The sequence below is a fragment of the Emydura macquarii genome, unplaced genomic scaffold (assembly GCF_026122565.2).
Source record: "Emydura macquarii macquarii isolate MOO-44397 ecotype Brisbane River unplaced genomic scaffold, CSIRO-AGI_Emac_v2 contig_3348, whole genome shotgun sequence".
Classification (NCBI taxonomy): Eukaryota; Metazoa; Chordata; order Testudines; family Chelidae; genus Emydura; species Emydura macquarii.
This window is the reverse complement of record NW_027133485.1, coordinates 6,868,329-6,892,288: the sequence shown is the minus strand read 5'-3', so window position 1 is coordinate 6,892,288 and position 23,960 is coordinate 6,868,329. Positions and strand designations below refer to the sequence as shown.

At 53.2% G+C, this 23,960-nt stretch overlaps 1 protein-coding gene across 3 annotated transcripts; it reads left to right on the top strand.

Annotated features, from left to right (window-relative positions):
- Positions 1–230: 230 nt before the first annotated feature.
- TRIT1 (tRNA isopentenyltransferase 1) lies at positions 231–22,424 on the top strand. 3 transcript variants are annotated; one of them, XM_067533704.1, is made up of 11 exons: positions 231–462; positions 12,188–12,351; positions 13,145–13,241; positions 13,856–14,004; positions 15,747–15,889; positions 16,822–16,933; positions 17,349–17,461; positions 18,087–18,164; positions 20,453–20,562; positions 21,117–21,234; positions 21,820–22,424. In XM_067533704.1, exons 1-11 carry the CDS (start codon positions 301–303, stop codon positions 21,966–21,968), a joined length of 1,395 nt encoding a protein of 464 aa, XP_067389805.1. In that variant the 5' UTR covers positions 231–300; the 3' UTR covers positions 21,969–22,424. The 3 variants fall into 3 exon arrangements, with proteins under 3 accessions (XP_067389805.1, XP_067389806.1, XP_067389807.1); XM_067533705.1 differs by having other exon boundaries at positions 233–462; positions 12,209–12,351; XM_067533706.1 differs by lacking the exon at positions 231–462 and adding an exon at positions 706–847 and having other exon boundaries at positions 12,209–12,351.
- The last annotated feature ends 1,536 nt before the right edge of the window (positions 22,425–23,960 follow it).

Below are 23,960 nucleotides of genomic sequence, written 5' to 3'. Positions count from 1 at the left end.
CCAAGGCTGCTCCCTTCCAGCGCTGGCTTAAAGAGGCCGGCGGTGGAGCGGGGTCAGCGAGCGGGGCTCCCCGGGGGTTGGGGGGGGGAGGGGGAGGAAAGGGCCGGGCTTGGCGGGGCCTCCGGGCGAGCCTCCGCCTCCACGGCCCCAGCCCTTCCCCCTGCCCGAGGCGCTCTGCCTGCAGCCTTCTCCGCCCCTCCCCAGCCCGCCCTCCGATTCCCCCCCCGCCCCACTTCGTTCCCATAGCAACCGTCGCTCCCCTCCAGCCCCTCCTCTCCTCCCCCTCCGCGCGCCCCGGCCATGATGATGGCGGCCGCCGCGCGCTCGCTCTCCGGGCCGGGCCGCTGGCCGCGGCCGCCGCTGGTGGTGATCGTGGGAGCCACGGGCACCGGCAAATCCGCCCTGGCGCTGCAGCTGGGCCTGCGGCTGGGCGGCGAGATCGTCGGCGCCGACTCCATGCAGGTAGCGGCCGGGCCTGAGGCCTGGCTGCCGGCCGTGCTGGGGAGGATGGAGGCCGTGGGGGCCGGGCCCGGGCCTTCCGGGGGAGGGGATCGGGGCCTAGGGGGTGGCAGACATAAATCCGGGCCCTTTGGGGAGGCTAGTCCCCCGGCCCCGCCCCGTCCACCCCTCCCAGCAGAGCTGGCTGAGTGGTCCCAGTGCCCCAGCGCTGCCCCGCCCCAGCCTACCCTGGCCCGCCTGTGCCCCAGCGGCCTCCCTCCCCGCCACCAGGCGCGGACCCAACCTGGCCCCAGGCTGGCTGGTCTGCCCCAGGCCGGCTTGAGTGCTCCCAGCCCCCGGAGCACCGCTGCACTGGCCCGGATGGGTCCCCACAGAATCTACAGGAGAGGTAATCCGGCCCTGACCCTATGCCAAGGAGACCCCAGTCCCCCTGTACTCCTAGCTACCCTGGTTATGGTTCTCGGCTTTGTGGGGCGAACTCAAGCACAAGGGACCCAAACGATCACCATTCAGGTGGGGGCCTGCTCTGAGTCCTCAGTTCCTAGGCTGGCACAATTCTCCCTGTGGCCGGCGCCCCTTAAATTGCCAAGCCGTGGGTGTGCCTGTTATTGTTTGATCAACTACATGCCACTCTTCACTCTGGCTGGCAACATGGAGATCCTTGTATGGCTTCCTCTCTCATGCCCCGAGGCGTGTGCAACATTCCCTCCTCCCCCCAATACACATACACCAGGGGGAAATAATTGCAGCAGACTGAGGACTCAGAATAATTGCAGCAGATTTTTTTCTACGCACCGACGCTGATTACTTAAGATGTGATCGGGAAATGTTATTTGACTGAACTGAAAGATATACATTTTTCAGCTATCTGTGAAATATACAAGTGGTGTTTCAAAAAAGTAACTTGCCTTCTGGACAGAGTCTCTGTGTTAATTTTTAAAGTGTGGGAGAGCCTCAGCCTCCAGTTGCTGCCCTGATGGGTTTTTGAGAATTACCCCTAGCACAAAACAGAGCCTGGCTAGAGGAGCGCGTAGGATGGTGTATAAGAGTCAACACACAACTTTAAAACTGTTTGGGATGTCTTTGTTCATACTTGGTTTGTTATCAGATCTTGGTGAGATCTCTAAAAACAAGCCAAGTTTGACATTTCTTCCCGCTGCAATTTTTTGAGTGATGCATGCATAAAAATGCAATCTGTTTGCTTGTTTTTTTTAATAGACGCATGACTCAAAAATGGTGGGACTGCTTTTGTTCAAACTTCCACCTGGCCAAAAATAATTTCAACTCTGGAATGAGACTGGACATGGACAATTTAAACCCTAAAACAATCAGTTTGAGAAGTAGTGAGCTCAGGGAATGCAGAAGTTGGAGCTCAGCTTCAATAGGCACTACCCATGCTTGCTCTTATAAACACAGCTTTCAATCAGGATCCACTAGCATGGACTCTTGTGCTTGTGTTGTGTCTCACTGAAGTCAGTAAGACTCTGTAGCGCATGTGAGAGCTCCGTAAATGAATCTCAATGCAAGGTCAGCGTCTTACAATGTTGTATAAAACAAGACAGTAGATCAAGGTCCTGTTCCTGCCCATAGCTCTGTGTAGGTGGTCTCCTGCAATTGCAAGGAGCCCTGTTACTCTGGGTGGGGGGGTGCCTTTGGAGAGGTCATTGTAGGAATGGGGCCCAAATGAAGACACTGATCCAGTTTGGATGCTCAGTCTGTGTGCTTGTAGCCCTGCTTCCAAGCTCTTTCCACGTATTAAAGGGACACTGTCTGGATAAATAGGTTTGGCAAAATTCTAATTTTATTTTTTTATAATTTTGACAGATGATATGCTTATTTATTGTAAGCAGTTTTTTATTTTCATCTATTTAAATTTTCACATTGTGCAAAATTATGGATTTTAAGCAATTTTTTTTCAATTTTTATCAATTTAAACTTTCACCCTTGTGAGAAATTTTCTTTGGTGGGGGTCAGACGACCATAGTAGATGTTGACATTTAAAAAGTGAGAGCTTATAACTTTAAACACAAATTGTCAGTATCACATGTCGAAATATACAATGTAAATATCCTTAAATCAAACTCTTTTATAAGTCTTCAAGCAGTATTTTTCTAATTTTGCCCATCTGTAAATTTCTGCTATCAGTAGAAATATTTTTTCATCTGTTTGTTTGTGACTGGTGGAATCAGTGTTGATTGACAAAAGTCTAATCCTTCTAATCCTAAAGAGAAATAATATAAAAAACAATTCCTTACTAGTTACTAGTGAACCTTAGATCATGAAAGGGACAATATCATCTTACGTTTCTTTACCTGTGATTTTTAATTATTTACATATCTTATTAATAGCATCTCAGTTTATTATTACAAGTGAAAGATTTTAATGCCTCCCTTGTACCTGTCCCTAGGTTTCATTTACTTTTTGCATTTCTGTTAGCTTGGACAATGAAAATCAATGAAGTAAGTTTTGCTTTTGTGTATAGTCTCTTTCACTTAGGTTCTTAGTCTTGAGATATTTGGATTTCAAACACTACAGAGGGATTGTTATTACTTTAAAAAAAATCATGCTTTTTTATTAAATGGTGGCAATATTCCTATAAGGTTTGGTTTTTTTTGTTTTTTCTTACAATAGTTTAATTTGGTGTCAAACGTAAAGTGTTAGTTTTTGCCTTTGAAACCCAAAATAATTTTTTTAAGCTGAATATATTTCCCCCATTTGTGCTGTTGTCTTTTTTGCACCTCACTTAGTTTAGACAGTGAAACTAGAGTGGTTGCTTTTACTTTCTGGTTCTTGTGTATTAGCCCACCACTGCTGTTTGGATTCTGAACACAGGAGTGGTGGTGGTGGTGTTAGACTGGAAACGCTTTCTACTCTATTTAAAATAAGTAATGAAAATGCTTGTGCTTATGTGGGCTTTTTTAAAATGTGGGGGTGGGGAGTCTTAGGCCTGGACTAAGTTGGCGTGACAAAGTGAACATCTCACTGTGAAGCTTTGCACAGCACTGTCATGGTGTCTTTGAGCTACCATCAATTCAAGCGCTTGACCTGTCTGTGTTAGAAAGCCATGTGGGTCTGAGAATACCCGCTGGATTCCCAGTGTGAGGAGCCCTTTATGCTGGCGCGCACTTAGAACAGGTTTCAGGAGGCCAAGCATATTCCTAGTTCAGGGGCTGCTAGTCCTTTAGCACAATTGTTCTCCCATTTGGGATTCTGACTCCTTGGTAGATTTCAGAGGGGTTGTCATAGAGGGGGCGGTAACACATTTTTCTCCAGAATCTAAGGCCCTGGCTAGGGCATTTCAGTGTAAGTTAAGTTATTGGGGGTAAGTCTCTCTGGTACAGTGTCTTCATGAAGGAGGGGTTTCCATGAGTGTCACAAAGCTACGTCTACACTCTGAGCAAGGGGTGTGATTCCTCTCCTTGCGTACACCTATTGGTGCTAGCTCTCATTGAGCTAGTGGGAGTACAATAGCAGCATAGCTGCGGTAGCGCGGGTGGCTCTGGTAATGGCATTGGAGGCACAGCTCTGCTGTGCCAAGTACATGCCCACTGTGGCTACGCCGTGCCTGTTTGGCAGTGACTTGTGCTCCTGTGGTTACACTGCTATTTGTACTTGCGCTAGCTGGAGGAGTGCAAGTATGTGTAGACGCAGTGCATATTGATGTGGTTACAATGGTACAAATGTTCATAGTCTGTCTAAGCCCTGAGCTTTCCCTGGAATGATGTAAGCCCCTCTCGTGCTGGAGTGAGCTTTACAAGGGTAATGTGCAATGAGCGGATGAATGTGCTTTGGATGTGAATGCTGATTTAGGACCCAGTGAACTCAAACAAGTTATTGGGTCTTGTGACGTGGTTTGATGGAAATGAGTCTGGGTCATGGGAGTCACGGAAGAAAAAAATGAGTGTGATTGGAGGGGTGCTGTGATGGGGAAGAACACTGGCAACCCCTGTCTTAGAAACATGGCAGGTTTTTTATGGCCAAGTAGAGATGTTTCTGCTGCAGTGAGGATCAAATCTTTATCTCCTGGAAGTCAATGGAAAAACAAGAGATTCTTGCTTCGGCTTGAGTTCTCTGTTTCTCTGCGGAATTGGCTGGGGCTGGCTGATACGAGTAGATGCTTATTGATGTTCTGGGACCTGAACTATATTTTGTGCTCTGGTTATCGCCGTTTCCACTGTGGGAATGTATCCACTTGGAACATTCTGACTCCAGGCATCCAATGGAATCCAGGCTCTGTAGTTGTTGTCCTACTTTCCTTTTAATCTCCTCCTAACGTGACTGTGGAGGGAGAACTGAGCGGTTCGGCTGCTTTTATCCTGTAATGCGGCGTGCTCGCCGTATGGCCTCTTGAGGCTGCGAGACAACAGAGTGAAGTGTGCGTCTCAGAGGCACTGGGCAGCCTGAAGGCATAGTGTAGATCAGAGCGAGTCAGTGCATCCCCCCACTTTGTGTTCCACAAAACGAGCTGGCTGTCTTAGGCATTAGCCATTGGAAGAATGCGTCTCCCTTCTTTTTGGTATTGTTCCTGTGGAATGTGCCTCCCCGCTGCGTATCCCAGAGCTGGCCGTGGCATCCAGGCCGAGGAGCCTGGAGAATTACTGCTTAGGGCCAGGTTTGGGTTTCTCTGGCCCCTTTTTTAAAAATCCCATCCCTCAGTCCTAATTGACAGTCACCAGCTAACACATCGTTCGGAGACAGCTCTGTCCAGTCTGGATTCGCTGCTCCCTCTTTGCGCGGCTCAGGATATCGGGATCATCAGTTAGGGCTTTTTCTCTTTTCATTTTGTGTTGTCATTTTACTTGTTTTCTATCCTAATGAACCTCCGTTAGGAGTAACGGCAACTCTCCAGGGCTGGGCCTCTGCACACTGCCCCTGAGAAGAGAGACAGAAACCTACCAGGTGCTTTGCGAAAGATGTGCTCTCGTGTAACCCTGTTTGCGGGGCCAGCTAACAGGAGAAAACTGAAGAAGCAAGCAGGCCTTTCCTTCCTTTCACATTAGACTGCTGAGTAACCTTTCTCCCCATACCCCGTGTGGGGAAAAATTCCCAGCCAAAAACTTCACGCCCTTCTTCAGAACTGTCTCTGTCTTAGGTATTTATGTGGCCCCATTACCATGGTCTCTGAGCAAGCGCCTCACTCACCATCTGTAACATGTTTCTCCCTCACACACCCTGATGGGGTAGGGAAGTGCTCTTATCTCCATTGTGCAGATGGGAAACACAGAAGCTGGGACCCAGATTCCACTGAAATCAGTGGAAGTTACGCATCTAAATACCTGTGAGGATCTGGGCCCTAAGTGACTGGTCCAAGGTCACATATGAAGTCTATGGTGGATCATGGGTTTGAACGCAGAATTCATGAATGCCAGGCTGCGGCGCTAACCACTGAACCATCCTTCCCATCACAATGCAGACGACAATCTGCAATCTCATAGGGGCCAGGCAGCTGTTGGGTTGTGCCTACCACTCCTGATAGGCTACAAATTGCACACATCCTGTTATTTTATTACTCCATCTCCACCACCCGGACGTGCCCGTTTCTCATCCACCTGTTACGTCTTGGCTTCTGGACTGGGAAGCCCTTTGGAATGGGGGTTGTTCTTTAGTGTGTGTTTTTAATAGTGATTGGCACAATGACTTTCACGGCAGTACTCTGTGCCTCAGTTTCCCCACCTGTAAAATGGAAACACTGATACGGTCCCACCTCTGTGAAATGCTTTAAGATCTCTGGCTGAATCTCTCTAGGTATTTATATGGCCCACATCGGAGCGCTCTAGCAGTGCGAAGTATCATGACGCCCAGTGTTGCGTTTTGTGCCTCAGGGAAGTGGTGCTCCAGGCTGCTGCTAATCTGGTTTGGGGCCTTTAGACGGCAACAAAGGCTTATCTGAAACGCTTGCTGAAAATAGAAATGAGTGTACCTCGCAAGGATGTCTCAGCTGCAGGGCCCTGAAGACAGCCAGCTGGTGGAATCTTTCTTTTCTCTTTGCTCTGTGTGTGTAAAGAGCACCCTTTGTTCTGCTCCCAGCCCACACACTGACACCACATTCCTCCTCCTCTTGTTTCCAGATATCGAGGGAGCCTCTCCGTGTTTATTCCCGGGAGAACCTTGATGGATTGAGCATGCCCTGTAAATCCGAGCTCTGCCCATCTAAGGTGCTGGAGCAGTTTACTCCCTGCTTCTCACCCCACCTCCCCTGCAACTATTCAAGTCCTGCCGTTAGCAAGAGATTTGTGTATATTTGCTATGATTTCGGGCAAACAGGTGTGAACCGGGGGAGCTGAAAGGCTGATGGGCTTTGCTTGGACAGGGGCGTTTTCCCATCGACTTCCGCCTGCTTTGTATCAAGCCATTGCAGACCTGAATTGCCCCAAGCAAGTACCTCCTCTAGGTCTGACTGTACTTGCACATTAGATAATGGAAGGTAATCAATAGGGTCAGCCAGCCAATGGGGTTTGCTGGCAGGGAGTTGGCTCCCGGGCATCTCTGTCTGTCTGCTCTGGGTCCTGTTTGTGTTTGTGCTCAGAACTGGCTGCATTTCCAGAGGGCGGGCGCATTTGGTCAGCCTCCTGCTCCGTCGTCTCCTACAGATCCTGCCGACGGACAGCCGCTTCTCTTCCGGATGCTGTTCAGTGGGCACCAATGGGTGGCGAGTAGAGGGGCCTGCTGTGTTCAGACATGATGCCCAAGGGGCAAGTTAAACAAGCAAACGAATCTCGTTTCTCTCTGTAGCTTCCTTGAAGTGTGATTTGAAAGTAGAAGGACCAGAATCCCACCTCTCCCACCGTGGGCTCCCTGGAGGAACCAGGCCCAAAGCGTTTGGCAGATATTGGCAATGGTCCTTCCCAATCTGCTGACCAAAATAAGTTCCTTCTTCCTCCCTGACCTTGGTCTCCTGCACGTTCCACGTCTTTCCAGGGGATAACTATTATGAGAGCGCCTCAGGACCTCAGCTGAGATCAGGTCCTCACTGTACAAACAGAGATGATCCCTGCCCTGACGAGCTAATGATCTGAAGGCCAACAAAAGGTTGGGGGAGAAGGGCTGTACCACAAGAATAAGAGTGATGGATGGTACACGTCAAGCTAGTGCCAGGATTTGGTGGCTTTTTTTAGTTGGTTGGGGGTGGGTGCACTGGGAGGGGAGTTAGCTAATCAGAGGCTAAGGGGGCTAAGAATAGGGGAAAGGAAAAGAAGGGGTGCGCACAGGACGGATGGAGTAAGCCTGAGCCAAAGAAACTGTGGAGGGTGTTGGAGCAAACGGCCCATCAGCTCCAGGGCAGAGTGGCCAGAGTCAGAACGAGGGGAAAAAGCAATCAGGCACAGATGCCAGCGTCCTCGGGTCCCTGCTGCTGCTGCTTGTCTGTGCTCCTGCCGGCTGAGGCTAGGAGTGCGCAAGAAAAAGTTTGCTGGGATAACCATGCTGGCAAACTCTCCGAGTGGAGACCCGGCTTATACCGGCAAAAAATGGCTTTTGCCAGGGTCCCGTATAGCTCAGACTAGTTCAGCGAGCGAAATGCGCTATACCAGCCAAAGGACTCTGGTACTGGTGCAGTGACACTTCGACTAAGGCTTTTGCTGTACAGACACATGGCAAAAAAGTCACCCCTAACTGCCCTCCCTGTACGGGCCGAGCTTTCCAGTGTAGACGTGGCTTGTGTGTGCAGTTGCCCAAGGGGCCCTGTCTGCAGGGAAGCAGCACTTCCGCAAACTAGAAGGAGGCCCCAGGATGAAGGTGTGCAGGGTGGCCTGCTCCAAGCCAGGGAAGGAGCTGTTTTGCTCCAGTAACTTCACATTGTTCTTCTCCATGGCCCTCCGCCTTTAGCAAGTCACCGATGTGATCCATGGAGCACCACTTGCCGGAGACAGTGGGCTGAAGGGTTGGCTGCTAGCAGACGTGCAGCGGGGATGAATTTGGCTCTGTAAGTCTGGCTCTCCGGTGCTACAGGCTGCTCTCACCCCACCAAGCCAGGCTGCCAGGTTCATATTCCAGCGCAGGCCCTTATCTGAGGCCCAGCGAATGTAGAAAACTCCAGCCTGTGAGATGCGCTGTGCTGAATGCATCCTCCTCGGGAGCCCCGAACCCTGTGGTTACAAAGCAGGGCCTCAGTGGGTGTCTCACACAAAGACGGCACAGTGCTTTTTAAAGGGCTGAAATCTGATTTCCGAACAGAGAGGCTGCTTTGTGAGCAACGTCTCCGTCCGCGCACACAGCGCTGAGTGTCCTTGGGGAGCGCTGGGCTATCGAGCCTGGCTCTGCTCTGGGTTTGTTTGCAGGCTCTTTAGAGCAAGGGTGCAGCTGCTTCTCAGCACGGGCTGCCAACAGCATCCGGGACTCTTTGTGTCGTGCCAGGCCAGTGCCAGGGTCCGTGGGCATACATCACCGGAGAGACTTGTGTTTGCACAGGGCCATGAAGCATGCTAGGGACACACCCACCAACATGCTCTTCTGAAAGAGCTCCCCTCACGGGACCCTCGTCGTTCCTTCCGAAGCTTGTAAGCTCTGATATTCACACAGTGTATTCCTTCCTCGTGGCCATACCCGGGTATTTACACACCCCAGATCCTGGGCATGACCTTGATGTTTGTGCTGCCTGGATCCAGGCATTGGCTACTTACAAAGAGTCCTTCGGAAGGGGTGGCCTGGTTTTTTTTTTTTTTAAATGTATTGTCTAAATCAAGGCACGTGATCCAGTGGCTAGTCATCAGCCTGGGAGTCAGGAGATCTGGTTTGAGTCCCGATGGTGCCGCTGACTTGCTGTGTGATGGGCAGGTCCACGTTGAGTGGCTCCATTTCACACTCTGTAAAACAGGGATAACTCCTCTACCTCAGAGGGGATGGATTTATGCCAGGTGCTTTGAGATCTTCACGTGAAAAGTGTTCTGAAGGCTGTGTTTCCTGTTCCGCAAGGAGGGATTAAATAGCCCAGCCATACTCGACTACCTAGCTGAGGGATGCTCTTAGTCAAGGGCAGAGAAACTAATCAGATCCAATAGTGCTAAATGCACAGTCAGTTTGATGAATGTGGTAGCGAGTCCTTTGCTGCTCCTGTACGGATGTGGTGCATTTAGAGTGATCTGTGATTGTGTGTTTTCTTTCGGTGTTTCGGGTAACTACCCAAAACACAGATCTTCCAGAGTGCACCACGTACTAAACCTGCAAGAACAGCATTGCAAGAAATGGTACAGGTAAGTCTGTACGTCCACTCAATTGTAGGAGCAGCTGCAGATGGTATGGGCAGAGATGAGTGTGTCATCTCCAGCTGGGGCGTAGCATACAAGTAGGTTTGTGTGTTAAAGACACATCCATAGAGATCAGTGTGGTGTCACCAGATCAGCCCTAGTCCAGTAGGCTTGAAATGATTGGGATGTTCTTTTCTGCGCTGATGATCCAGGGCATTGGTAGATTTGGTCTCTTAAGCATCCATGGAGCTGAATTGCTGCCGCTCTGTATGTTTCTGCCATGTGAAGTGTTGTCAGCTGGGACTCTGAGCCGGGGTGGGGGCGGGCTGATGCTTACTCAGGGTGGAAAAGAGCAGCTGCAGCCACAATGGAAAATGTCTTACTCCTGATTGTCTTCTGTCTATTTCTCTACCTTGCCAGCTTTTTTGATCAGATTTCCACTGTAGCCTGCAGCCCTTTCAGACCAGGGAGATAAACTCTGATATGAGATCACTCCAAAGAGAAGACAGCAGGCAGAGCAGTTGGGTCTGGATAATCTCATGTTTCCTTTGCATTAGACCGAATAGAGTAATTTGCCCACCCTTCCAGTGCCTTCTGTCGGAAAAGACGGTGTGCTTCACAAAGGTTGGGAAGGGTTGTCTGCCTTTTACAGGGAAATAGGCATGGAGACGCAAAGTAACTTGTCCACAGGTCGCCAGGCGAGTCAGTGGCACAGCTAGGAATTGGACCCAGGAGTCCTGACCCCCAGTCCCATGATAGGAAAGGTTACAAAGCTGACAGGAGCGAGCAATGTGCAAACATGCCCCACAGTTCCCTGAGTTGGGCTTTCAGGTCAAATGTTTATTTCTGCCAAAGACCTCTTGAATTTTCAGCAAACATGGAAAGTGGAAGGGCCCCAGTTATAAGTGGGGAATCTAGTGTGTCTTTGACCTTCCCAGAACAACAATCCAGTGCTAGTCCTTTGCCCTTCCGGGATGCAGGCAGGACTCTGTCTTCCCCAGGTGCCACCAAATCTCTCTGACTTAGCCTGGTGGGGCCTGGGCAAGTAGCACTGCATTTCCCAAACACCAATTGGGCCTCACTCATCAGGTCCCTGGAGGTAGGGGAGTATTATCCCCAATTTTACAGATGTGGAAGCTGAGGTGGAGAGGTGAAGGGACTTGTCCAAGGCCACACACAGGGTCGGAGACCTGCGAGTTCCTGGCTCCCGGCCTCTCCTCCAAAGGGAATTGAGTATCTTTTTAGAAGCGTAGCCTCGCTGACCGAGCACTAGACTGGGACAAAGGAGACCTGGGTTCTGTTCTGGCTCTGTCACTGGCCGGCTGGCTGACCTCGGGCAAGTCATGTCACCGCTTTGTGCCTCAGTTTCCCCATCCGTGAAGTGGAGAGGATACTGACCTTCCTCTGTAAAATACTTTGAAACTGGCTGATGAAAAGTGCTAGATAAGAGAGAACTGGTGGTGGTATAAATGTAATCTTCAGGGCTTTCTTGCACTGTGCTTTCCCCCTGGGATAACATAATCGTAGGGGGTCTGGTCTACTTCACCGTTTACAATTGTGTCACACTAAGATCTCCAAACGCATTTTAAGCAAAATCTCAGTGTCCAGCTTTCCAGGCAATTCCTCTGTGCAGCTCCTGTATTGCCTCCTCTCCATGGTTGCCCTCTCACTGATTCTCGGGGCTTGGACCCACGACCCTTTGAAGCACAGAATTCCCATTGGCTTCTGTGTGCTGCGGGTTGGTAAATATCAGCTTACCTCTAAACCTGGAGACTTTGATTCTATTATAAGGGCCTTTAATCCTGTGGCAGAACTAATGCAACTCCAGAGCGGGGCCGCTCCCTTTCTTTGGGGGTTGTTGACCTGAACTGATGTAGAACTTTTTTTCCTTTGTATACCTGGCCGGACATGTCCCTGAGCAGGGGAAATGGGTGATAAGCTCAGCTTTTAACGGGGGTGTGAGCTCCTGACTGTGTTTGCTCATTCACGTGGCTCCATGGAGTCAGGCAGTCTGTTTGCAGAGGGATCTTTGTGTAACTCGGGAAGCTTGGATCCTCGGCCCCAAACCAGACTTTGTGCCCAGCTAGGCACCCTGTGTTCGCAAAGAGCAGCACCTGAACTTTTACCAGCAAAACTGGCTGACGAGGGGCATGAATACAGGCTGTCGCCCGTTGGCTGAACTTCGGAGCTGGGCCGGGCGAGGTTACGCTGACCAGGGCTCTGCCCTTGCTTTCTATTCGCTGCATCGTTGAAATGCGCTTGTGTCAGTCACACATCCGCAAACAGATGCTATTCTGATTGGCGAGTCGGCTGACGCCAAGGCTGAATCTGGTCTTCCTTTGCATGGCCTGTGTCCTCATCTCAGCCTGGGTCGGAGGATGATGTGAGAGGGAGGAAGGGGAGGGTCTTGAGAGCATGAAGGATTGGCTGAAGTGGCCTGTGTGCACGGGGCTGGGGAAGGCGTGCAAGTCCCTCCCCTTTCCCAGGGTGTGTGGGGGGCTCGGCGAGGATGATTGTGGGAGTGAAGAGTCTGAATCCCCCCTTAGCTCCTGCTCACTGTGTCCCAGGTGTACAAAGGACTGGATATCACCACAAACAAGATCTCTCCCAAGCAGCAGGCTTTGTGCAAACACCACATGATCAACTTGGTGGATCCCTTGGTCTCTAACTACACCGTGGTGGACTTCCGGGACAAAGCAGTGGGTGTGATATCCTTTCACAAAGCAGTCTGACCGGCCAGACAAATGCACACCTTCCTCCTCCCTTCTCTCCCTGCACCTAGGCCCAGGCGATTGCCTGGATCAGCTGCTCAGAAGCACGCGCTTGTCCAAACCCCTCTCTGTCCTGGGGAAGGTTCTGTGCGTGGATATCTGGTCTCATGTCAGGTCAGATTCCATAGCCAGTACGAGGAGCCGCTTGGCAAGAAACTTTTTATAAAAGCAGCGCTGCCGGTGTGAGCGGAGGCGCTTGGATTTCGGGCTACCCAGGCAGCTGTCGGGTACAGCCCTGTCCCTCGCCGCTCGCTACCTGCAGGTTTAGTGCCCGTGGTGGAAGTGGATCGTGGGGAAAAGTGGAGTTGAGAGGGGGATTCGAATCTCATCCCAAAGCCAAGTTGGTCAGGTTTGAAATAGCTCAGTGGAATCACGCAGGGAGCCCAGGATTTATACACAGCTGCGTCGAGAGACCCGCTTACGGCGCACTTGCCCATTGGCACATTAAAGCCGAGTTTAGTGTGCACTGCAGAGGACTGAACAAATGAATCTGTGTCCCTGAGCCGTGCTGTGACCTGGCCGTAGCAGGGCTCCAGCTTCGTCTGGGCACGTGGTTAGTCCTGGTCTACAAGAGCCGTGTGTAGCAGCCCGGGCCCGCTGACACAGTTCTTTTTGTGGCGTCGGTCGGCTGTACCAAGCCCTCTTTCCCGCCATCAAATGCTGAGGTTTCGCAGAGTTTTATAGGCTCCCCCCGCCCCCCGCCCCGGTCTCACGTTCCTTAACTGTGCACATTGAAGATATATTTGCTCGAGAGAAGATCCCAATTGTCGTGGGAGGCACCAACTATTACATCGAGTCCCTGCTCTGGAAGGTCCTTGTCGACACCAAGGTACGATCTCTGTTGAGCAGCAGTTCCTGGGCGAGGCAGGTCCCCTCCTGCTGGGATCGGAAGCAGATTCCATTTAAAAGCTTCAGTGTGTGCATGTTTAACCCCTTTATGCACAACAGCATCCCCCAAGTACAGCCAGGTGATGCCTTCCCTCAGGAGCAGGTCAAGGCAGTCTCCAGGGTGAAGACAGGCTTTTCCTTGCATTCATTAGCATCTTGTTAGCTGAGTCAGCAGCCAGCCAGTGCCTGGAGGCAGATGACCCGTGCTGTGGGGGCCACCCTATTGCAGAAGGCTCTTGGGTCAGTCCCTAGCCAGGCCCTGTGCGAGGTGGCCGGCTCACAAGGTCTTTGCTATGCCTGTAGGCAGCGATGTTGCTTGGAGCTGGGCCTGAGCCCTGGTGTCTGGGTCCAGCTCTGCACTGCCCGAGAGCTCGTGGGGGTTTGGCTCCCCGCTGTTGATTTGGGCCCCTTTCTGATCTGTCCCACCATCTCCAGCAGGCCCCTTAGGAAGCAGGGGGGCTCAGGCAGGCCAGGTTGGAGCTGGGTCTTGCTCGCTTTGACCTGCGGTGACATTCACAGAGGCTTGACTTGGGCGGGCCGATCTGTGCCCCACAGGCGAAGACCAGCCCTTCTCCTGGGAGAGCAGGCGACCACAAGGAAGAACTGGAGCAGCTGGACAGTCACTCGCTCTATTGCCGGCTCAGCCAAGTGGACCCGGAAATGGCTGTGAAGCTGCATCCCCACGATAAGCGCAAGGTGGCCAGGTAAGCTGGGCTGGCTGGAGAGAGCTGAGCTGGGGGGTGCCGTAGACTCTTGCCCATGCTACTGGGGTCCCCCTGGCTGTTGCCGCGAGAGTCCAGCTGAGGTTGGTGCCTCTGCAGATCTGCCATGGCCTCTCAATGCCCCTTGGGGGCAAGGGGGTGCACACGCCTCTTGTTCGCTGTCCTGTCTGTCCTCATGGACGTTCATTGGTGATTGCTGATGTTGCTGGCCTCTCATGGGTTTCCATCGCCGCTCGTTCCGCGGTCCGTTGGACTAGGCTAGCACCAGGTCACATGCAGAGGCTGGACAGTGAAGGGAGAGGTGTGTGACGGGGGATTGCATGCAGTGACATCCCAGAGAGGGAGGAATTGGATCTGACCTCTTGGCTCTAGCTCTTGCAGAGAGATTTTGGGGTGGTTCTCAGCTCTCTGGCACTGGGCCGCTCAGGAGGATGCAGAGTAATCTCTGGTTCTTGGCCTCTGCTGAGTGGTGGATCAGAAGGAGGGGGGGGTGGTCCCTGAGTGTCTAGTACCATTAGCCAGAGAGACAGGGCAGAGCCTTTGGGAAGGCGTGAGCTCCCTGGCATGGACGCGTGGAAGTGCTCTGACAGAGTAAGTGACTCCACCCTGTGCTTTCCCAGCTGCTGCCTGGGACACCAGGGCATCCAGCCAGTGGGCGCAGTTCCTTGGGGTGGTTTGCATTTATTTGGGGGTCTATGAAACGTGTGGCTCAGGCTGCAGGGAGACACCTGCAGATACAGGCAGTGGGAGGCGCCTTTCGGCCCAAAGCCAAGGGGGCAGGTTCCGGCTCAGCCCGTTCCCCGCCCCCAAGTGACTGGATCAGCCTCGCACTGGGCCTGGGAAGTCACCCAGCTCAGGCTCTGAAGGGACCGATATGGGAGCCAAAGCCTGGGGCCCTCTGCGGTGAAGGCCCAGCCCAGGGCCCGTTAGCAGGAGCATCCTTGCTACACTGGGAGGCATCAGCCAGGGTGGACGGGACCCAGCCCAGAAGGCTGGGCTGATCGGTGGCCATCCTGCAAATTGCCCTGATATGAATAGGGCGGCCCGCGGGCCCATGGTGCGCCGGCTCTCCCTGGGGAGCCCATGCAGGCAGGCAGAGCAGCGGCAGCTATTTAAAGAGAAAGCTGCCGTGCTGGCTGAGTGACATACCACGCAGCTGTGGGAACGGGGCCGCGGCGAGACCGGGCTTGTTGCCTGGAACAGACTCTCCCAACCCAGCCCTGCCCGCAGGTGAAGCGGCGCGACGCCCACCCCGTTCGCACGGGACGGAGAGACGCAGTCATTGTTCGGCTGGCTGAGCCGCAGCCTTCTCTGTTGCTCTGTGACCCCTCGTGGGATCTGTGGTACCTGCCCCTTCCCTGCAGGGCCCTGGATGGGAAAGTGCAGGGTGGGAGTCAGCGCCTCACCCCTACCCCTGGAGGGTTTGTCTCCACGCCATTGGTGGTGTGAGGGGGGTGGTTATTATGGGCACCAGCTGGGTGTTCCAGGCATTTTCCCCCCCCCAGCCTCTTTCCCAAGGAGCTGGCAGTTGACTCTGGGCATACTCAGTACATCAAGCTCCAGGAGGGGGCAGACACATTTCCCCCGGGTGGGAGGGTTGGATTTTCCTGTGCGTTCATGGTTCCCTCTCCCTGTATCCCCAAGGCCACTGGGCAGATGAAAATGTGCTCCTACCCCAGCCTCTGAGCTGTCTGTCTGTCTGTTTCTGTCCGTCTGCTGGACAGGAGCCTGCAAGTGTTTGAAGAAACGGGGATCACCCATAGCGAGTTCCTTCATCGGCAGCGAGAGGAGGAAGGTGGGGGTCCATTGGGAGGTCCCCTGAAGTACCCAAACTCCTGTATCCTGTGGCTTCATGCAGGCCAGGCAGGTAAAGAGAGGGTTCTGACCAGCTGCCGTCCTGGGGCTGTGGATGGCTTCCTTCTGCACCTGAAATGCAGGCAGCGCCTCTCCCGTTCCAAGCGCAGACTCCTCGCTGAGCTGTGTAGCAACCTCATCCGGTGCCTGGTCCGAGCCGGGAAGAGGTCCTCCACAAGGAGAGACCCCGGCTGAGCAGCGTGGCATTAATGTGAGACCTCCCTGATCGTCAGCTTACGTGTTACCCTCCTTTTAGCCCAGGCGATTCCCCCTCATGTCCTCCAAAACCATCCTCCTTCCCTGGGGCTCACCCCCTCACTCCCTGCAGAATGGGGTTCTGACAGCCCAGGGCTCGGAACAGTTCTTAGTGCGTCACCCAGCAAGAGACTTGAGTCTGTCCTGCCGAACGTTAGCAGAGTTTTGCCATTGACTTTAATGAGAGCAGGATCCGGCCCATTCCAGCACCGGGATTCTCACAATCCCCGGTCAGTAGGATTATTCCAGTTTTAGAGACAGGACCTGAGACAGGGAGACGCGATCATACAGCGAGCCAGTGACCGCGCTGGGAATAGATCCCAGGAGTCCGGTCCCCAGCCCCTGTCCTCGTGGCCTGTCCCTGGGGAAGCATGGAATGGTTCAGTGCTGCCACCCAGGGATCAGAGCGGGAGTTCAGTGCTCAGTCCCTTGCTCTTCCTTGGAGATGGTGCCCCTGGCTCCAACGGGGAGCGGGTGGCAGGTTTGTGAGTATAGGGATGTTTGGGTGGAGTGTAAGGCTGCCAGTGCTCCCCTGCAAGGATGGCAGGGGACCCAGTGGTGGAGGAACGTGCATGGTCCTCAGGAGGTCTGGGATGCAGCCTGCTGTGTGTGTGCGGCTGGGGAGCAGTGCGCTGCATGTCCCGAGAACGCAGCTCAGGGGGTTTGAACTGCTGTTGTGATCTCGGCCAGCTCTCAATGAACGGCTGGACAAGCGGGTGGATGACATGCTCGCCGCGGGGCTGCTGGAGGAGATGCGGGACTTCCACAGGCGCTACAACCGGGAGAAGGTGGCTGAGAACTGGTGAGTTCATCTGGCTGCTTCACGTTAAATCTGTCCCCTGTTGTTGCAGGGGCCTCGGGCATTGGTGCATGTCAGTCCTCCCGTTCGCTGCCTGGCCCCCAGCGTTGTCTCCTGCAGAGCCGCGTGTGCCGGCTGATTGTGGTTCAAGGGCTTGGCTAGATGGTGTTTAGTGGCCTGTGATATCCAGGATTGGACTGGGCCGAAGGGACCTGGCCGTAAACTCTGATGCCAGGCAGCTCCTCGCTTGGGCACCTGGACATCCCCGCCCCGCACCTCTACCTGGGCCATTGCTGGGGCTGCTGCCATGTGGTTGGCGATGGCTGTGCTGTTCTAAACCCACAGGAGCTGCTGTTCTGGGGACACAGCATGGGGAGGGGAGAGGGGTTGATCTGCTGCCTGTGACCTTATTCTCCAGCCAGGATTATGAGCACGGCATTTTCCAGTCGATTGGCTTCAAGGAGTTCCATGAGTACCTGATCACGGAGGGGAAGTGCTCGCAGGAGACCAGCGCCCAGCTGCTGGAGAAAGGTGGGGACTACGTGCCCCGGGAGGCTGTTGCCTGCTCACACCTGGTAGCCCATGAGGGGGTCTCGTGTCTGCCCCTAGCAGCGCCATGCAGTGGCCCAGGAGGTTCCAGCTACCCATGCCTGACAAACCCTGCAGTGCAGGCGGCGCTAGTGCCACTTGGCAGAGTCGGGAGCAGGGTCTGGCGCCCCTTTGCCAGCTGATCCAGGCTGTATCCCTGGGGAAGGGCTCCCTGGAGTGGGCTGCAGCCTTTGGGGGGTTGTCTCCCGTGCTTAGAGATGGAGACTCCTTTGCCCATTGCTTGGTGAGCCAGGGGTTTGCTGGCTGGATCCAGAGAAGGAGAAGATCTGCTGAGGCCTCTGGTCCATCCCCTTGGAGCCCTAGAGTATGTTCCTCAGGGCTTTGCCCAGTCCAGTTTGAACCGTTTCCATCGCTTCTCTTGGGGAAAGTCCTCCACCTGCTGAGAGACCTCCCTGATCATCAGCCTAGCGGTCACCCCCCCATTAGTCTGGCGATCCCCCCATCTCCCTTTTTCCCATCTGTAGACCTCCCCACCCTTAGCTCCCACTGGATTCTTTAGCATCCATGGAGTCTATTTCACACCTGCTGCGTTTCCTTCCTTTGAAAGGGATTCAAGCCATGAAACTCGTGACGAAGAGATATGCCCGGAAGCAGAACAAGTGGGTGCGAAACCGCTTCTTGAGACGTAAGCCTTGTGTGTGTTTAAATCCCTTCTTTGCCCTACCCTCAGCTGCCCTGGGAGTTTCCTGTCCACTCTATCGCACTGCCCCATTCACTCCCACATCTGCTCTGTGGAGTGCCCCCTACCTACCCTCTCATCCCAGTGCCCCCATCACTGCCCTGTCCGCTCTGAGGAGTGTCCCAGCCCTCTGCGGAGCGTCCTCTGCTCTCATGGCTGGAGAAGGGAGCCTGGCTGCCATTCCTGCTTTGGTGGCCAAGTGAACTCTGGTTTGTCAGTTGCTTTCCGGCCAGTGGGGGGGCCCCGAGTTCTCCCAAGGGGTGTGAGTTGTGTCCAGGGCGCTCACTGACCCTACTCCCGCAGTCCCCCCTCCCTGTGACGAGCTCTGCTCTGCCATTGTGGCTGTATGGTCCAGGCAGCTCTCTGGAGGGAGGGGGCCATACTCGGTGGGGCGGCTGGGTAAATAACAGCGTCTCCAGCCACAGGGTATGTCCAAGGACGGTTACAAAATCAAGTTACACAACGTGAGGCTCCTGGCCGGGGTGAATCTCCCAGAGCCGCAAAGGGAGACATTCCTTCCTGAATTCCCTCCTGCTGAGTCACGCGGACCTTCTCCAATGGGGTCTGCTCCCCAGATCCCGGGATCTGTCTGCCAGCCCCTGCTGTGAATAACCTCTGGGCGTGTTCTGTGCCCGCTGCCGGCTGTGGCACATCAGAACGTGCTGTTCCTCCTGAGCTCTCAGCCCATCTGGACCCGGCCTGCCCAAGATCTTGCTGCCCTGGCCTTGTCTGTGCTCATTCCCCATCCCACCTGGAGTCGATGCTCCTGAGCCCCCTTCAGGCCCTGTGATTGCACTCACTTCCCGGGTGCCTGCTTGCCCTGCCTCACCTCCCAGGAGAAGCTCCCTCACTGCTGGCTAAAATCCCAGCAGAACAAAGCCCCACATGCCCCACGTCCCTTCTTCCTGCCCTGGCAGTTGGATCCCTGGCTGTTCGCAGTCCAGCCCTCTCCTGAAAGGGGCCATGGGGGATCTGCCCATCATGTTTACCTCTCTCCATGAGCCCGCCCACACTCCGGGCTGGAGTGAAAAGCCCAACTGACAGCTGCCCTCCAGATTAGGAGCTGCAGCCCATTGGCTGTTACGGGCCTGCCATGGACACTGCAGTGGCAGGAAGCCAGGGGGACTTCCCCAGCCCTGGAGAAAGGCCAGGATCAGCAGCTGGGAGCTGAGTGTTTGTTGAAAGGTGGTTGGTAAGGGCAAGAAAAAGAAACCCAAGCCAAACGACTGGCTTTGAACTGGGTGCAGAGCTTTCCTGGGTCCAGGTGCGTGGCATCCGCGTCTCACCTTTCTGCCGAGCGGCAGGTGGGGGACAGGTGTCGTTTAGATCGGCCTCTTAAGAGCCTTGTTTGTGGTTGGAGCAATAAAAGGCAGCACCTGCTGGATGCCGCAGCCTTTGATGGCTTAGTCTAAGTGGCGATGCGCTTGCTCTGCCGGCTGGCAGGTGAGTCCTGGCAGCACTGGGGAGTGCGTGCTATCTGATTGCGGCCATCTCTGTGCTCTCAGTGCCAGCCAGGTCCCACGGCCGTGTCTCTGGAACCGCTGAGTGCCCTCATGTTGGCTTAAGGAGGCAGATTGGTTGGTTTAAAATAGTCCTATGTCGAATACGGGCGTTAACATGAAGCATGCCCATTGGTGCAGGCGTGTCCATAACGCGTCCACCTCTGCAGCCTCCTTAGCCGTTACAGCTGTAAATAAAGCGACCAGGCCAGAACCCTCACAAGCAAATGCCTGATCCACACACCAGGCTTGAGCCTCCCTAAAAGAACAGCAGCGCCTCCCATGATTGCTGTGTGCTGGAGTCCTCTGGGTCTGTATGAATCTTCTGCTGCCTGAGTGAGTGTGGCCTTTTCCAGTGGACCTTGCAGGTGGGAAGCTATTTGTAGTTACGGTGAGTTCCCAATCAGCTTAGATGTTGCATGGCTCTAGATGTTGGGTTTGCTTTCCTACCCCTTGTCCTGGATTACAAACTGCCCTGTAGATGCTGGGACTGAGGTGCCCGGTCATTTTATGATGTGTAGTGCTAGCAAACCGGGGCCTCCGGTTATCCTGTCTCAGGACCATTCTGTCTCTGAACCTTGAAGGACAAACTGGTGAGGATATGTAGGGCCTCTGCTGCAAAGATGAGTCTCCCAAGGATGTTAGTGTCTTGCAGCCACACCGCTCAGGGTAGCGGGACTGATTGGCTAGGATACTGCTGGCAGCTAATTGCTTCTGCTCTGTCTCTCTCCCTAGGCCCTGGACCCAATGTACCCCCAGTGTATGGTTTGGAGGTGTCTGATCTCTCACAGTGGGATGAGAACGTGCTGAAACCTGCCCTTCAGATCGTGGAGAGCTTCATCCAGGTGAGCTTCATCTGTGACCAGGGGTCTGTGTGAGCAGTTGTTTAGGAGAAACTTACTTTCCCCATAAGAGTTGGGGTGCATCTGCTCTCTCTTTGTCCTGCACTGGGTGGGGAATGTTGCCAGAACTACAGCTTGGCCTTTCCACACACTGCCTCTTTCCTGCACTGGGAGAGCACCGTCATTAGAGATCTTATCCCCAGAGCTCCCTCTGCTCCACTCTGGGAGATTGTGGTCTCCATGCCTCTGACCTAAAGCTCACTCTGTCCCAACTACAGGGGCTTCCTCCCTCCTCCTCTAGCCTCCAGACTTGCCCCTCAGGCTGGCCAAGGGTCGTTGCCGTGTCTCTAAACCCAGATTTCTGACTGTATCCCGCTGTTAATGAGGTGCCCCCGAGCACCCAGTGCTCCCCTTGTCTCGTACTGGGAGGAGACTGACTTAATAGCTATGACCCTTGAAGCTCAGTAGGAAAGCCTTGTATCTCCAAATCCCATTACAGTGGGAGTGATGAGGGAAATCACTGTATAGAAACTGACCTGACACATTTTAAACCTCAGGGGCAGCCGCCATCAGCAGACCCTGTAAAGATGGAGTGCGATATCAATGAGGACAAACGGAGTCATCACATGTGTGAGCTTTGCAACAGAGTCATCATTGGAGACAGAGAATGGGCAGGTAGGGTCCAGAGGGGGGGGGGAAAATACATGGGACCACTTAAATATAGATTGCAGTTCGTATGAAGGGAACAGAGTCCAATTCTTAAAACAAAAAAAAAGGCAGCCCCCTCTATAGATACCTGCTCTTGGCCATATGACCTCAACACATGACCTCAGGCTTCCAAGGATTGTTTACAGCCCTTTTATAAAAGCAGCCACTTGCAGGCCTGGAGGGGGTATATAAGCCATGCCACACCAGCCATCTGTCAGCTCTTACTGTCGGGCTGAGGGGGAGGGAAACAGTAAAGCTCACGATCTCTTCTGGTACTGGGAGGTGGGAGCCCGTTTAGTCAAATCACTCTTCTTAGCACATCACTTCTGAATTTGTCTGCGTTCGTTCTGGGCCGCTGGTCCTTATTAGCAATTCAGGAACAGGTGCTACAGGGGCTTGGGAGTCTGGTCCTATGAGTAATGAGCATCCTCCAAGCCCCTGGTGGTGACTGGAGAAGAGATTGCTCAGCACATCACAGAATTGGAGGTGTTGGGCATTTGCTTTCCCAGAATGCTCCTGATTCGTATGCTCTGTTTTGTCTTGGCCCCTCAGATCACACAAAGTCGAAGTCCCACCTGCACCACCTGAAGAAAAGGCGGAAGCTGGACGCAAGCCTCAGTGCAGCTGAGAGCCAAGTTAGTTTCACAGGGACTCAAGGAGACAGTGACGGGCCAGAGAACTTGAGACAGGACGGAAACTAGGCTTCCTCCTGCATATGCAAACCAGTGGGGGGAGCAGGTCAGCAGCTGTCTGCTGTCATTCCCCGATGGAATCCAGACTGAATGGGGCAGCGTGCAAGAAGGATCTGGGGATGATCTGGGTGTCTCCCTTTCAGCAGCAGGCTGTAGGCCAAGAGTGCATCCTCTTCACATGGCATGAATGGGGCAAGGATTCCCAAGCTTCTCCAGCCCAGCCTGAAAACAGCTGATTGGGAGCAACTGAGCGGAGTTGTGATTTAATACTAGGCAGTGACACAGCGTCCCAGCATCTGAGATTTTGAGTGAGTCCTTCTCAGGGACAGAAATATTTTTGTGTTCATTTCAGCCTTGGCCAAAAGCATAGATCCATATATTAGTGAATTCTCGCTACCTTTTGTTTTTTTAAATGGAGGCTATTTTATTTTTAACATATAAATAAATTAGAAATATTGTCTCTCTTTTTTTGGTTAAAATGATTAGCCTTCTGGTTTGGTAGCTCCAATCTGTTCCAGCCTTCCCAGGGCTGCACATGGGCCTGCCTGTCACCCCAGGTCCAGACCTTTTTTCTAGGCACTTGTTCTGCAGAGCCTGAGGAAGCTGAGTTACCTGCCCTTTGTATGCTGTGGGCAGAAGGCAGTCTTATCTCTTTGCATATTGTGGGTGGTTAAAGCACCAGCACTTTAGACAGCACCTTTTGAAATGATCTTGACAATGGGCTAGAACTGAGATCCCTAGAGTTGACAACAGACAAGTCTATTTTAGCTACCCCCTGAATTCCAGGGGTTTATACTGTGGGTCGCCATCCATTGATGGAACAGTGCTGTATTGGGAGCAGGTGTCCTCCAGTTGGATTTCCATGCTGAGGGTTTCTGTATGGTGGTGGATGCATGTGAGTTTCATTCTGTTGGATCAGAGAGAGATCCAGATAAGCTGCCTTATTTCCCTGTGTATAAACTTTTCCGGCTTCTTACTGGGACTGCCGGATTCTTGCGGCAAAGGAAGACTATATTTTAGCTGAGGTTTCTCCCATGGGGCTTCTAGCCTTCGAAGCTCCAGGTGTTCCTGCCGCTGCCACAGAATCACTTAACGTGACCAAGATGAGACGAATGCCCCAGGGTTCTGCCCGCTTGGGAATGGATTGAATTACGAAAAAAGGCATCTGTGGACAGATTCCCTATCACAGGCTCTGGGGACAGGTCTTTGGTTGGGGATTAGGTTGAATTGCCGGTACATGCTCTCTATCCCTTATGTTTAATTGTTTCTGTAATGCCCTAAACAGTAGCATCACTGATTTGTTTGACCCACCGGGGCTAGCTCAGTCAAGATAAATCCAAGGAGAAGTTGAAAATAATGTCACTCTTTTGCGCTGGAATTAGCAGGCGCTGAGCGCTGGCTTCGAAACCTCCAACGCTATTTTTTAACGACTCTGTGGTGTAGGTTTTCCCCTCTTCCTCTCACTAGGATAGGATTGGGGATCTTCAAGGCAAACTCTGTGGATGAGGGAGGGGTTACTGGGTGGTGTCCAAGTCTGCCTTACTGAGTATGTGCTGTCAGGGGACCATACTGTTAAAAATGGATTTAATGTCCCTAATCGGTTTACTATGAACTCCACTATCCCCAAAGATAAACAGTGTTACACGACCAAAATAGCTGTTGCTATTATGCATATTCCATTGATGATCCCATTAGCGATGGACACTGAGCTGCTGGTGGGGGCCGCGCTGCTAGGAGAGCTTTTCCCTTCTGCTCGATGTTGTGTGTTCAGTGTCCACACTTCCTCTGGGGCTCAATGGAGGCAGGGGCAGGAGGATATGTCCCTTGTGAATGTAGGTTCTGTTTCACTATCTCACCCCTCCCGTGACTGAGCAGGGAAATGAATCCACTGATGGAAGGGCAAAAGGTGACAGGTGCCTCGATTGCCAGGCTAGAGGGGACCGTTGTAATCCTCTAGTGCAGTGTTTCTTAACCTGGGGTTTTAGAGGGGTCGCAAGTGCA